At 48.4% G+C, this 14222-nt stretch overlaps 8 protein-coding genes across 8 annotated transcripts; 3 read left to right on the top strand and 5 right to left on the bottom strand.

Annotated features, from left to right (window-relative positions):
- Positions 1-37: 37 nt before the first annotated feature.
- PICMEDRAFT_10141 (hypothetical protein) lies at positions 38-1486 on the bottom strand (the record flags this gene model as incomplete). The annotated part of the gene is made up of 1 exon (XM_019159635.1): positions 38-1486. The coding sequence occupies one exon, from the start codon at positions 1484-1486 to the stop codon at positions 38-40; it is 1449 nt and encodes a 482-aa protein (XP_019018223.1).
- An 867-nt stretch (positions 1487-2353) lies between these two features.
- PICMEDRAFT_27109 (hypothetical protein) lies at positions 2354-3451 on the bottom strand (the record flags this gene model as incomplete). The annotated part of the gene is made up of 1 exon (XM_019162479.1): positions 2354-3451. A coding segment is annotated over one exon (1098 nt), but the record flags the coding sequence as incomplete, so codon positions are not given.
- A 758-nt stretch (positions 3452-4209) lies between these two features.
- Positions 4210-7007, top strand: PICMEDRAFT_15104 (hypothetical protein). Its single transcript, XM_019160671.1, has one exon. It carries the CDS (start codon positions 4322-4324, stop codon positions 6635-6637), a length of 2316 nt encoding a protein of 771 aa, XP_019018221.1. The 5' UTR covers positions 4210-4321; the 3' UTR covers positions 6638-7007.
- Positions 7008-7097: 90 nt separating this feature from the next.
- On the bottom strand, positions 7098-7749 carry PICMEDRAFT_15103 (hypothetical protein). Its single transcript, XM_019160670.1, has one exon. The coding sequence runs from the start codon at positions 7725-7727 to the stop codon at positions 7236-7238; it is 492 nt and encodes a 163-aa protein (XP_019018220.1). The 5' UTR covers positions 7728-7749; the 3' UTR covers positions 7098-7235.
- On the top strand, positions 7534-9489 carry PICMEDRAFT_178191 (hypothetical protein; the record flags this gene model as incomplete). Its single annotated transcript, XM_019161759.1, has 3 exons — positions 7534-8195; positions 8253-8585; positions 8647-9489. The coding sequence occupies exons 1-3, from the start codon at positions 7878-7880 to the stop codon at positions 9487-9489; spliced, it is 1494 nt and encodes a 497-aa protein (XP_019018219.1). The 5' UTR covers positions 7534-7877.
- On the bottom strand, positions 9320-11056 carry PICMEDRAFT_15100 (hypothetical protein). Its single transcript, XM_019160669.1, has one exon. It carries the CDS (start codon positions 11017-11019, stop codon positions 9637-9639), a length of 1383 nt encoding a protein of 460 aa, XP_019018218.1. The 5' UTR covers positions 11020-11056; the 3' UTR covers positions 9320-9636.
- An 83-nt stretch (positions 11057-11139) lies between these two features.
- On the top strand, positions 11140-11613 carry PICMEDRAFT_107063 (hypothetical protein). Its single transcript, XM_019159709.1, has one exon. The coding sequence runs from the start codon at positions 11260-11262 to the stop codon at positions 11569-11571; it is 312 nt and encodes a 103-aa protein (XP_019018217.1). The 5' UTR covers positions 11140-11259; the 3' UTR covers positions 11572-11613.
- Positions 11352-14200, bottom strand: PICMEDRAFT_15099 (hypothetical protein). The gene has a single exon (XM_019160665.1). It carries the CDS (start codon positions 14125-14127, stop codon positions 11656-11658), a length of 2472 nt encoding a protein of 823 aa, XP_019018216.1. The 5' UTR covers positions 14128-14200; the 3' UTR covers positions 11352-11655.
- Between the last annotated feature and the right edge of the window lie 22 nt (positions 14201-14222).

Raw genomic sequence — 14222 nt, 5'->3', positions numbered from 1 at the left:
AATTTGTTATAAACTGAGATATATACCTACCTAGTCCTCAGTCATCAATTGTTTCGCCGAAAATATCATCATTTTGACTAAATGAATCCTGTTCATCTTTCTGTGTATGGGTGCTAACTCTGCTAATATTAGAATTATTATAGTCGTTCATGGTTGTACTATGATTCGTACCTTCCATGGTTCTGATATGTTTATCAGATGAGCTACTGAAGCTGTTTCCATCTTTGATGCCGTCACTTCTGCTGTGGTGATGGGAGTCTCCACTATTGAAATCATCACAATCGTCATCGACCACCACATTGGAATTCGATCTCGAGGAGAGTTCGCTAGGCATGGACAAAATCAATGGTGTCATAGGCGGTAAAGTGGATGATACAGGGGCTAGCTCAGGCGAACGACCTCCAATAGAGTCTGTCAAAGAGTCTGCACGGGTCAAGGGGAGACTTGGATGTGGAAGATAGTCGTCGGAAAACCTATTCAAAGACAGTTTTAGCTGTGAGCTTTGAGGCCTCGACGAAAACAGTCTGTTTGTTGCTGTTTGTGGCAGAATAGTCGAAGGTAATGGGTAGTTGTTGGCTGCGCCGTTGCTGTTGCCAATGTTTCTAGGAAGAGGCTGTGATATGGACGGTAACAGAGATGCTGCTTTGTAAGAGTTTGGGGGCGAAGAATGCGATAGTAGGAAATTTGAAGGGGAGCCTGCAAGAGAGATGGGGACAAGCGCCGGAGAGTCTGGCTCTGCGTATGAGTCGTCGATGTTGATGGCTCTTTGTTTTATCTGGATAGGCTGCTTGGGCTGCTGGGACCTGTACTGGCCGGAGACTGACTGGGGTGGCGGCTGCTGAAAGGAGTTTGAGCTCGATCTTCTCAGACTTGACCTCGTCTGCGGAATGAACATCTGTGGACTCTGCAGTGTTGGAGAGTTGAAAGAGGATTTCCTGCTTCCGATGGAGAACTGCGTGTGTTGCAGTGGGAGAGAGTTCGGCACTCTTTGCAAAGTCAAGTGTCTATGCGAGGACGTGTTGAATCTGGACGACATGTCCTGTGAATTTGCCGTAGCGGAGGAGATGACCGTATCCGCTGAGTAGGCGTCAGTCAGCATCTGGCTGGTCAAGGTGTTTTGCTGCTGGTTCAAGGACAGGAGGGAGATGTTGGAAATGGACGGCACCAACTCGCTCCCCACCTCGGCACCGACGGAGGTCGCCAGAAGCTGTGGCGAGTCTTCCACGTTGCCCGCCAGCACCTGCTGGATGTCCTGCGGCTGTCTCGACATGTCAAGGCTTAGGTGGGTGATGATCCGGGTGGTTTTGGGCGACTTCGACGACTTGGTGGACTCTGACGAGAAAGAGCCGCCGTTGCTTCTCTGCGAAATGGGCAGTTGTGGCGACAGTGAGAGTCTGCGGTGAGCGTGGTGGTGCTCCATCTGGATCCGGGGTGACGACAGCAGCACGTTCTGTGTGGGCGACTGCGGTACGGATCTGATGGACATTTGTTTCTTTTGGTCTCTGGGCCTGGTATCTGAGAAAGGCCTTCGGTGCGCCGGCGTGGTTCTTTGTGTCGATATACAGTGAGTATACACGGATATATACAGCAGGGCGTCTGTGCTCTGTTCTCCAGACTGCCCCGACCCCGGTTCGTCATCACCAGGGTGGCTCCAGAGGGGACGAAACGTCCCCGCCGGCAGAAAACAGGAAACGCAGCTGAAAATTTTCACCTCGCTTATCGCCCGTCCCTATTTGTCTCTGTTGATATTCTGACGAAATGTCTTGTGATATCGGTTGGATGGTCAGTCGTCTGCCTGTGACGGCTGGTCGTCGGGATGAAGAAGGTGTTTCACGTCGTCGAGGGCGTCATCGACCGCGTGAGTGACGTAGTCCCACCACGAGCCCGGGTCCTCTTGGTCTTTGGCGTTGTCTTTGTCGCCGTTATCGTCGGTTGGGGGTTTGGGGAACGTGGTGGGCTGGTCGTGCTGCTCCTGCTGCTCCTGCTGCTCCTGCTGCTCCTGCTGCTCCTGCTGCTCCTGCTGCTCCTGCTGCTCCTGCTGCTCCTGCTGCTCCTGCTGCTCCTGCTGCTCCTGCTGCTCCTGCTGCTCCTGCTGCTTGCTGGAGTGTTCCTTGTCGGCTTCGGCGTCGGAGTCGGTTTCCTCGGCTGGGGGCACGGACGGCTCGACAACGGTGACCTCCTCGTGCTCGGCGGTTCCGAACTTGGCCTCGAAGAAGGAGACGTGGTCGAGGACGGAGACAGGGAAGTCGACGCCCGGATAGCTGGTGTCTTTCCACGACGCCTGGATCGTGTCCTCCAGCTCCAGTGACATGAGCGCAAAGCCGTTGTCGCCCTCGATGCTGAGACTGTCGCAGACGATGCTATACACGTCGGTGATGTCGAACGGCCGCAACACAGTGTCCCGCTCGCCAAAGGTCCGCACAAACGTCGGCCCGCTACCGATGAACACCCCCCGGGAGAGCACCTCGTCACCCCGGTAGCCACTTACGTAGCTGTAGTCACCCTCCAGGGCGTTGACCTTGTTCTCTGTGGCAACGAGGTACCCAGCGTCCGGAACGAGCAGGATTGGGCTGATCCTGTCGGAATGTCCGCCAAAGAGCGTGACGTCTACCTCATCCTTGGCGTACACCTGGAAGTGTTTGTGCAGCGCATGTGTCGCAAGCTTGGCCCTCATCTCGTCCACCATCTCGCTTACAGAGTACTCGATGATTGGGTTCACACCCACGATGGGGAAGCCCTGGACGTGTTCTAATTTCGTCACGTCGACCAAATCGTCCAAGTGAAGCGTCCTTTCAGACGATGTTGGAGCATATCCTCCCTCAGAGACAATCATCACGTTGGTGGTCTCGAACATGCCCTTATCCTTGAGTATTCCGTACACCTTCTTCACGAACGAATCGACATTGGAAAGCTCGCTGGTCAACTCCTTACCGGAAAGCCCATTAGCCGAGACAACTTTATCCAACGTCGACACGTACGAAAGCACCAAGTCGGGCTTGTGCTCTGTCTCGGTGGCAGGCGACAAGAACCTTGCAAGCTGCTCAAGCTGCTCCTTGAGTTCAGCCCGCTCGTGAAACGACTGGTAGTGGTCCGGAGGCAGGTAGGGGCCGCCAACGACGTCGGCGCCGGGCCAGTTGAACGTGACGACCTCCATGCCGTACTTATCGGCGTCCCTCCAGATCGGCTCGCCCTTCCACCATTTCGGGTCCTTGGAGTACTGCACGAACGTGTCCTTGAAGTCCGGGTCGTAGAAGGCGTCGCCAACGATACCGTGGTCGGCCGGGTGCAGCCCCGTGGTGAGCGACCACAAGCTGGTAAGTTTAGATGCCGGGCTGTCCGCTAGCATGTAGGGGGAGTACACCGACTGCGACGAGTTGAGGAGGCTGGTAAGGAAGGGCATTGTGTCCTGCGAGATAAAGTGGGGGTGCAGAGCACCAATGGCCAGCACGATTGTCAGTAGTGAGGAAGAAGAGTCAATCGAGTTCAGAGGCTTCTGGAAAGGCGCCGGCGTCGCCGACGACGACGAAGTGAGTCGTTTGGCTTTCGAAACAACCACAAGCAACGCAATCAACAAGGCGATGATCAGCAGAAGCAGCATGTACACGAGCAGTCGGGAGTGGAGCACGGCGCAGACGTACCGGGCAAACTTGCCTCTGCGCTTCGGCCTGGCGTAGTAGGCACTGCTGGCGTTGTCCTCGAAGCTGAGGAAGTCGCTGCTGCCGCTGTTGAGGTCGTGGATGTTTCTGTTGATCAACTCAATGTCGTCTGTGTAGTCGCCGTTTCTCGCCCGGTGTGCGCTGCCTTTGCCGCTCCAGAGGCCAGCAAGCCTCCGCCAGCCCCTGCCAAGCAATCCTGACCCATCCGAGCCAAAGTCGAGGTTGCTGAGGTCGATTGACACATTGTCCGTGTTCGTGTTCGTGCTGAACAAGGCATCTCCGCCATTGTCTGGCTCCTCGATGAAGAAATCGTCCACGTTTTCGTCAAGATCCGTCACTGGGATGTCCACGTCAAACGCTCTGCCGCCGGCCATGCTTGTCTGTGTCTTCTATGTCCCGTGTTCTCTTTGTGGTATGCCTGTCAACCCCGTCAACCCTCCTTCCGGACTCTTCCCGTCTTTTGGCCGGCAACGTGTTGCCATTTTTAGCTTACGTGATGCGGATCGGCCAAGAGAAAAACCGAGGAGAAAAGAAGGGCGGAGGGCTTAGAAGAAGAGCCTTCTGTAGAAGCGTAGCCGTCGGCGAAGAGAGAGGAGCAGGCAAAGCAATTGCGGACGGAAACCCAGCCAGAGACCCAGCCAGAGCTGCCAGCAGACGATCAGGAAATGGGCAGGAGGAAAATAGCGATTGAGCCGTTGAAAAACGACCGGAACCGGACGGTCACGTTCACAAAGAGAAAGGCCGGCTTGTTCAAGAAAGCACACGAGTTGGCGGTGTTGTGTGAGGTCGACATATCGGTGATCATCATCGGTCGCAACCACAAGATCTTCCAGTACTCGTCGAACCGCACGGAGGACGTTCTGGAGCGGTACCGGGCAAACCCGAGCAACGTGTACGAGAGCAAGACGCCCAAGGACTATGGGAACTACGAGCTCAAGAGCCGCATCCTGGACGACGGGATAGTGGGCGGCGGCGGCGGCAACCGACACAGACACACGAGCTCGGCGAACAGCATCACGACTTCGTCGCTGGACCAACTGCAGAAGGGCGACCCGAGGGCGTACCACCACCTGCGGTCACGGAGCGACATGGTCAACTCGTCGTCGTACGTGTCGAACGGCGGGAGCGCCGAGTACACGGGCGAGTACGACGGGGAGGGAGAGGAGGACGAGGAGGACGAGGAGGACGATGATGACGATGACGCTAACGAGCACGAGCACGAGCACGAGAACAGCGGCAACGAGAACGGGCACGAGACCGTGCCCGTGCCCGAGAATCACGGCTTTGAGGAGGCCGGACGGGTTGCAGGCAAGAAGCGGTCGGCCCGTCGCATGAAGGTGTCGAGCCCCTCCTTCGACGGGTACGGTGATTACGGGCACAAGGCGGCGCAGGAGCAGACACAAGAATACCCCGCTGCTAAGAAGGTGAAGATGGAACGAGAGGAAGAGAACATTGCAGATATACCCAAGGTTGGCACCCCGTACGTCTATGCGTCGCCGATGGACCCGAAAACGCCAGAGATGGATCTGCACCACCAGGGCCCGAGCCAAAACCCGTACATTGCCCACTCAAGCGCCAACGTGACGCCTTATCACTCGTCCTCGGCCTTGAAGAGGTCAAAGTTGAAGGACAACAGCAGCGGCAGCAACATGAAGCGGCCAACCTTGAGCTTGACCATCCCTACAGTGGACAACCGACAGCTGTCGGACGCGTCTACAATTACCGCGGCGGAGTCTTCGAACAAGTCGAACCTGACGTCATTGTCGAACGGCAAGGACGGCGGCAGCCGCAAGAACAGCACATATACCAAGAACAACGAGAATGTCGACAGCGGCAACCGCACCAACGGTGTACAGGGGCTTCCGCAGAAGAAGCAAGCTGCCGCTGGTGTTGGCGGAGATAGTGGTAAGGGGGCCGGAGCAGAGGTGGCCAGCAGGGGGAATGCCGGTGCCGGGAGCGACAATATGAACATCACGTTGCCGAGCCCAACGTTCAACCTGACGTACACGACGAACAACTCCAGCGGCTCGAACGCCAAAAACAGACAGCCGGCGACCAGCAACTACGGCAACAGCACGCCGCTACCGAGTGCGCTGTTCAAGGACCGGAAGGCGCTGTACACACCCACAACGTCGACGTTCTTCAACAACCTGAGCATGATGAACGCAAGCAACCCGGGCGAAACGCCTGTGACGCAGATGGGCTACTTCAACTTCAACAACATGTCGCCCACGCAGCTGTTGGTGCCGCCCTTTCCGCTTCCGCCCTTGGCGACGGGCGGCTCCTATGGCAGCGTGCCAACCGAGACACAGCAAAACATAAAGAATACCCCTGTCGCCGGCGAGAGCCCCGGCGAGCTGCGCCGGGGCAGCGGCAACCTCGACAAGGTGAACGGCATGAACATGAACATGAACAACAACATGAACAGTATGAACATGAACAGCATGAACAGCATGAACAACATGAGCAACATGAGCAACATGAGCGGCGGCGCCGCAGACGCTGGACAAAAGACCCGAATGACGCCTTCGCAGCTGCAGTCGGCCCAGGCGCAGACGCCCCACCAGCCGTTCCTGCCGCCAATGAACTCCGCCACGTCTGCCTACTTCCCGCAGATGCGCATGCCCGCCAACCAGAGACACCCGGCGCACCCGACCATCAACACCAACGTCAGCACCAGCGACCTTCCGACCCTATCGGCAGAGCTCTCGGCACTGCCCTCGAGGTACGTCGACTTCCAGTCGCCCAGCACAATCTTCACCCACGACTGGCAGCTTCCCACGGGGACCACTCCCATCGTCTCCGGGCCTCCCCACCCGCTGCCGTTCGTGGGCACTGGCAACGCCAACGGCTCCGGCCCGCAGACAATGTCCTCCAGCGGCACTGAACCCGACATAAAGCTCAAGCCTGCGGCCGCCGCCGCCGCCGCCGCCGTCGGCTCCAACAAGGGCAACAAACACCTCTCCACGGTGTCGAAGTGACCTGTGTAGCGCTCCGCAAGCTGTATACCACTCTATAGAACCGTGCAAGACCACTATCTCATAACCTGTTGAAGTCTAGCTATTCTGCTATGAATATCCATTGTATATTGTTCACCTTTTCTTATACTTGTTGCTATGTCTGCTCCTGATTCTCGCAACGCATCTGTCATACTATATACGTATACATCGTATGCACTCTCCCTTCTTTTCTCCTTCTTATACTTTTCTTCTCTTTCTTTCTTTTCTCTAAACTTTATCATTCAATGAGGTTATATCATCCCAGATTCAACCATGTATGCAATAAATCACTATCCGACCGTCTAACCAGCCGGACTTTTAGTTGAAATCGTAAGATCCCACACCCGGGCATTGTAGATGGTTAAGTAGGTAAGCGTGACAAGGATTACTCTTGCAGCCGCCCTGCCACGAATATGTTGTTTTGCCGATACAAGATGATTCAACACCCCACCAAGCAGCTCTCAATGCCGAGCTCCTACCCTGGCACCTGTGGTGAGACCATGTTTCGAACTGTATGTAACCGCACCCTTGCATTCCTGCCTTGAAGGATTTATATGGCGAATTAGCATTATATCATGTACTAAATCCAAAAAAGTCCTGTATTCCTGCAGGCGCTATCCTCACCGCTACGTTCAACAGTATATTCAGAGTCACGCTTTTCCAGGTAAACCGTCTCATCTCCATCATTAACATTGTAGTATGGATTAATGGTCGTGCTGGCTTCGATCAATACTTCTGACCAATCATAGCTAGGCAATAGCATCGTAGGATCATGTACAATGTCGCCACTTACTTCGGAAAAGTCTGATACTAACAGTATATCAAGGCCGCGAGTATACGCAATTAAGCACCCCATGAATACAGCATCATGGTTCCTGCTGTCAAGTCCCTCTCTATCAACAGGCATATAATAGATTGTAGTACCTGCCCCGACAGTTACATTGTATTTTGAACTAGAGAACTCCGCGACACACGCTGTAAAGTTATTAAGAGCTTTACTTACCTTGTACAACTGTTGCGCGTGGCACGTAATAACTGTGTATAATAAAGCCAGTAGACTGAGTAGCTTCATGGGAACTGAGTGTATTACCTTATTCTCCACGGTGTCCAAGTGACCTGTGTAGCGCTCCGCAAGCTGTATACCACTCTATAGAACCGTGCAAGACCACTACCTTGTAGAATAGGAAGAAGAACATGCGATGATCAAGACTTGTTGTTGAAGATGGCAGCCCTTTTCTATGAGCCTCCTCCCCCGCGCGTTTCGGAGATACTGAAGCTGCCTGATAACCTAGACTTCCTCTTTTTTTATCACGTGCTTCTACACAGGGCTTGCTCCAACCCTTTTGAAATTTCCACCCGCACACCTTGCCCCTTCAATCTACCCCGCGCACCGCACACAGTGCGCGCCTCTTGCGCGTCGTTCCGGCGCTCCTCTGCCGCTGGCTTGCTCGCAGCCGCTTTGTGCGGAGAGCTCTGGCGCCGCTGGCGGTGCGAGAGGAGCAGGCCGTGCCAGGACAGCGACAGGAGCGAGCAGGCAGAGGTGTGTGAAAAAAAATGCTCCAGTATGGGCACTATCAGAGCAGAAGGTACACATTAGGACTGTTACAGACAGAAGAAAGTAGCTTTTGAGTCTTCTTTGGGTCCTTTAGACATCGTTCAAGCCAGATTAACACACAACAACCATGAAGGTATGTTAGACACCGCAGGTGAAGGACAGAAAGCAAACGGAAGACGGCGAAGACTGAGAAAAACAGAAGTTGTGGCCAGAGGCCAGCACAAGAGAGCTGAGCACGAGCATGAGCATGAGCATGAGCATTTGAGCGTGAACATGAACACGAGAAGCAGAACTGACAAGCACACAGCTAAACAAAGCGTGGAGAATCAGCAAGCCCAGAGAAGAGACATCGGACGTGCTAGAGTGCAGAGCCAAGTGGAGAAAGCACCCTGACTCATGCTGAGCATTTTTCACAGCATGAGTTTGAGAATTGCAGAAGCACACCAGGAAAACACAAGCAGATGGCAAGAAACAAGCAGTCGGAACCGTTTGGAGACCGCTCTCCCGTCACGCCTTATACACTCCCCAGCAAGCGCATAATACTAACTTCCATTTTCCCCTCTCTTTCCTACAGTTAAACATTGCTTACCCACCAAACGGTACTCAAAAATGTATTGACATTGATGATGAACAAAAGTTGAGAGTCTTCTTTGAAAAGAGAATGGGCCAAGAAGTTGACGGTGACTCCGTTGGTGACGAATTCAAAGGTTACGTTTTCAAGATCACCGGTGGTAATGACAAGCAAGGTTTCCCAATGAAGCAGGGTGTCATGATCCCAAACAGAGTCAAGTTGCTCTTGTCCAAGGACCACTCCTGTTACAGACAAAGAAGAAACGGTGAAAGAAAGAGAAAGTCCGTCAGAGGTTGTATTGTTGCCAACGACTTGTCCGTCTTGGCCTTGACCGTCACCAAGTTGGGTGAACAAGAAATCGAAGGTTTGACCGACGCTCAAGTCCCAAAGAGATTAGGTCCTAAGAGAGCAAGCAACATCAGAAAGTTCTTCGGTTTGACCAAGGAAGATGACGTCACCCAATTCGTCATCAGAAGAGAAATCGTCAAGGGCGACAAGACCTACACCAAGGCTCCAAAGATCCAAAGATTGGTCACTCCTCAAAGATTACAAAGAAAGAGAGCTGTCAAGGCACAAAAAATCAAGAACGCTCAAGCTCAAAGAGAAGCTGCTGCTGAATACGCTCAATTGTTGGCTCAAAGATTACACGAAAGAAAGGCTGAAAGAGCTGAAATCAGAAAGAGAAGAGCTTCCTCCCTCAAGAACTAAGCTTATCCTTTCTCTCTCGGTTAACTGTCATTCTAAAATCTAAAATCTATATATTAAATAGTTCTGTTTCTATGTCTTATATAATAGAAAACTACTTCTTTTAATCAAATATAATATCTCTAAGTGTCTACTGCTCTCCTACTTGTCTCACCCACGCTTAGGCCTCTTGCTCTTGTCTTCCACTAACCGCTGGATGTTCTCGTAGACCTGTTCAGTGCTCAAATTCGAGCCGTACTTAAACTTGGACTCATACCTCGCCTTCTCCTCCTCGTATTTTGGGTCTCGGAGCAACTTGCTAATGTGGCCCTGGAATTTACTCTCCGGAATCAGTTCATCCGTCAGCGGACAACGTAACAGTTTTTCCTTTGTCACAGGGTCAATCATGTTCTCCTCACTCTGCGACTGGAACCTTCTTTTCAACAGTCTAGACTCCCCAGCAGATCTGACCTTGATCCCCTTCGGAACTCTTTTCGTCGGCTTTGCTTCTTCGCTTGGTTCTGACTTTTCCACCGCAGGCTCTTCCTCCTCCTCGGATTCTTTCTCGTCTTCATATTGAGGAACACTACCCTCATCTTGAGCCTTAGCATCATCTTCATCCCCCTCATCCACCTTTTCGTCTTCATAATCCTCTAACTGATCACGCATCCTTGTAGATTCTTCAATCTGGGCAAAAATGTTGCTGTTGCCCTTCTGTATCAATGAACGGTACTCCAAATCAGACTTTACTAGTGGCACGTTCAACTCCGCTACCTCATCTAAGTCAGTAAATTCAATGGTCTCAACAATGTCAAAATCTTGCCAATCTATACTTCCGTATGTCATCCTTTCCAATAACTTTCTTTCTTCGTATTCTTGAACATTCGTGCTTTCCCTCTCTAGATATTCTGCTCGAGAAAAGCAGTTGCTCAAAATGTCGTCGATATTAGTGTCCTTACCATACTGATCAAGCAACTCTCGCTTTTGTGTCCATATAACATTGTAGATATCAACATATTTTTGAAAAATCTTGTTCATAGAATGCCTTTCATTCAAAAACTGAAACTGTGATGATAACCTAGAGTTATTTAATGCATTTTCCTTAAAATCGTTCATAATTTTTGAACCGTTAACCACTGCAAATTGGGCTACTAGCTTAATAACATTCAAGTCCAGGGACGAAATTTTCTCCTCCGGATATATCAATTTGTGGTCTTTGAATTCCAAAAACCTATAACTCTCTGGTTCTGATAAATCTTCCTTCTTGTTCTCATTAGCTGTTCCTGTTGCTATCTCTTTCTGTATTATATGTTCATTCCCCTGATTTATCACTGGGGGTTTTCCTGTGCTCTTTATTACAGTCAGGTTGTACTGATAGAATGCATGATACGGGTCCTTTTCATTCAAAAAGATAAATTTGGGGTTTTTGGACTCTTTTGTTTTAATTTTATTTTCAAATGCTTTTCCGTTCTTGTCTACGTATATTGCAGTTTTACCGATTAATGTTCGAATTTCTGGTGGTGGAATCGTTATATCAGAAGGTATTGCGCTCATCTCTAAATTTGTTGCTTCTGTTTATTGATTGCTTCTTTATTGTTCAGGTAATGAGGCTAGCAATTGCAAAACATTGGCCTTTGAGCTATCGGCAAAAAAGTTTCAAGTATCCTATTTGAGGTTCCCCCTATACGCGCATATCATGTAAACTTATTTCATTCCTCCGTGTATGATGACAGCTCTACTACTACAAATAGTAATTGATACCTTTGACAATACAGGACCGTCTATGCTGCTCATATGAAAAGAACGAGAAGCTACAATGAATTTTATCACGATGATCATCATGGAGGTCAGTACGCTTTAAAATTTAGGATACAGAAATTGGTGGAGGAAAGAGAGGCCCAAATTTTGCAGCTAAAGGAAGAATACTTTCAGATTTTAGACGATCTAGAAACTTTCTATGCCGACCAATCACAACAGCTTTGTTCATGGCTATGGAGTCATACTCAAAGCAGGATTGAATTCATCAGCAAAAAGGTTGAAGAACGCATAAAAGAAGAGCATAATTGTGGTGGGGTCAGACTAGAACACAAGAAGGTGTGCCTGTAGAGTGTTCCATTAGAATCATTCGTCTATCTTTATTACAAATTATAGGATCATTGAATTATATAAATACATCGCATTTTTTTTTTGCTACACGGACAAAGGATAATACATTAAAGACTGGTTCTTGTAGTTCTCAAGAATAGAGTATGCAATTTGCTTACGATAATCAGCGTCAGCCAGCGGCTCAAAGATTTTGACAAACTTTGTATGACTTTTGTCATCAGGAACCTCTGTACTGAGCAAAAATTTGGTAAAGAGACAATCGGCGTAGGTAAGTAAGAGTTTAGAGTTGGTTGCGCTGTCATTGGCGTCAATCTCGGCTTCATTCAAAAAATTGACATAATCATTCAACTTACTTACTAATAGTCCAACAATCTCTTGTCTTACCTTTTCAAATGAGGGTAATACGAAGTAATTCGAGTAGTTTTTTCCTGAATTGCTAATCACGTCGGAACAGAAGGACAACAGTAATTCAGAATATTCGAAAGAAGAAGTTGTTGGAATAGGCTTTTCGTCCAAGATATTTTCCCATAGCATAAACTCAGCGTAGTCTTTACTGGGTTCAAATCTCTTCTTGAGCAGGCTTTCAAGCTTGCTTGCATATTTTGTATTGAATGTTGAATCAACAATAACCTTAAAATATTTTGTTAGCAATGGCTCAATGAGTTCGGACAGTTCAATCCTGGTGCCATTAGAATCGTTGGAGTGAATGCTGAACGTTTCATAAAACTCGTTGAGCTGAATCTTGTCCTCTAATTGTACCAATACTCGTATCATGTAAAATATCCTTGTATTTGAGACCTCTAATCTGTTTTTTTCTAATGAACTGGAAACTTTATCAAAGAAACTGCTTACCGATTTATTCAGAATGGAAATGCTCGAGTTCACACTTTCATTCAAAATATCTTTCAATTTTACGGAAACTTCTACCCAGAATTCATCATCTTCGTAGTCATCGATCGATAATAGAGGTTTCAATACTAATGAAGACAAAGCTCGTAGTGATTCAATCGAGTTGCCCGTTGATTTCAAATCCTGCTTGAAAACATCTAAGAGGACAAAAACCTGATCATTGCTGCTTTTATCACCAGAATATTGTAATAGCTCTCCCATATTGAAATCATCGTCAAACTCATAAAGACATGATTCACTGGATGAATCTACTATTGAATTTATTAACTCTTCATTGTTGAATGTTTCCAGAATCAGATTGCCGATTTTCTCAAACTCACTTAGTTTAGTAGTCAGCTTTATCAAAAACTCTTTTTGCCACTTTCCAATAAGATAATCAACAATGTTTTCATGTCCCACAGGTAAGGTAGATAGAGATGTAAAATGCTTGAAGGATATTAATGCGTATCTAAGCAATATTACCAAGTCTGTTAAATTCTCTGATGATTTATCAAATTTTGCATTGAAATTATCCAGCAGTAGTTGGCTGGCATCTTTCTTCCATTGTTTCATTGTATCTTCATACTCAACTTTGTCAATTAGGTCGCTACCGACCTCGAACTTGTACTGGACTTGGATACCATTCTCCGATCCTAAAGTAGGGTTTTTGTGTAACCATTTGCTCCACTTTTGAAAAGAGGTTTGTTGAATCCAATTGGAAGGCCCAGTTGCATTTTGCAGTCTACTTATAGAAACTTGAATGCGTGAGAAAATGAAGTTCATAAACTGAATAGTTACAAAAACATAACTAAGTAGTTCTTGAAAAGGTCTTTTAGTAGTTACTAAGCTTTTAAAATTGGCTAACCTCTTTTCTAGGATTTTCTCCAGCACATGTATAGGACGCATTTCATTGGCTATCAAATATGACACGAATAAGTTATGGATAAAATCGGAGTCGGCCTCGTGTTTGAGTCTTATGATGTTTGACTCGAGCAAATTGTTAAACTCTCCGCATAACTGCTTATATTTAACCACGGCAAACAATTTTGGCTGATTTTTGACTTCATCTTGGAATAAATATTTGATCAAGTAGATGTGTTTAGCTAACAACACAAATCCATTTGACACTGTAGTAGACACAGGCTGGTAGTAGTCTAATCCTTCATCCAAGTCCATTGAATGCTGATTATTCAAGCTTACACCTGGAAAATCATTCAGCGTATTATAGCTTTCCTCGCTCGACTGCAACTCAATTACTAGGTTGTGCTTGAGTGCTATCAAAGCATAGTTCAAGTCGTGAACAACGTTCCGCAAAATAGCCGGACGGTTATCCTCTTGCACCTTTTGAATTTGAATCTTGTTTAGATGGGCATTGAACTTGGAAAGGTTAGATAAAGATTTTGAATTATAGTCCGATCTTTTGAATGCTAATTTCATCAATTGTTCGTTTTCGATGGCAGTAATTTCGTTCATTGTAATAATGTCATCAGCCACATTCAACAAGTCTCTGTACTTGTTTCCAACAAGAAGCTTCAACTTTTGCTTCTTCGTGTTGACATCAGCCGAAAGTCTTGTCATGAGATCGCCAAGATCCTCCACGGAGTATTCTTCGAAAAGATCATCGGCAGTTTTCCCAGCAATTTTGTCATAGCTAATAGTTGAAGTCATAATACGCCGAGCCCTGTTTGTCGATGAGCTCGTACTCTGAAGATCATACACTTGTTCAAGAGGTGACACACACTTACCGATTTAATTGAACATCT

The sequence above is a fragment of the Pichia membranifaciens genome (genome assembly GCF_001661235.1).
Source record: "Pichia membranifaciens NRRL Y-2026 unplaced genomic scaffold PICMEscaffold_2, whole genome shotgun sequence".
Classification (NCBI taxonomy): Eukaryota; Fungi; Ascomycota; class Pichiomycetes; order Pichiales; family Pichiaceae; genus Pichia; species Pichia membranifaciens.
The sequence above is the reverse complement of the archived record's forward strand: the minus strand, read 5'-3'. Positions and strand labels throughout refer to the sequence as shown.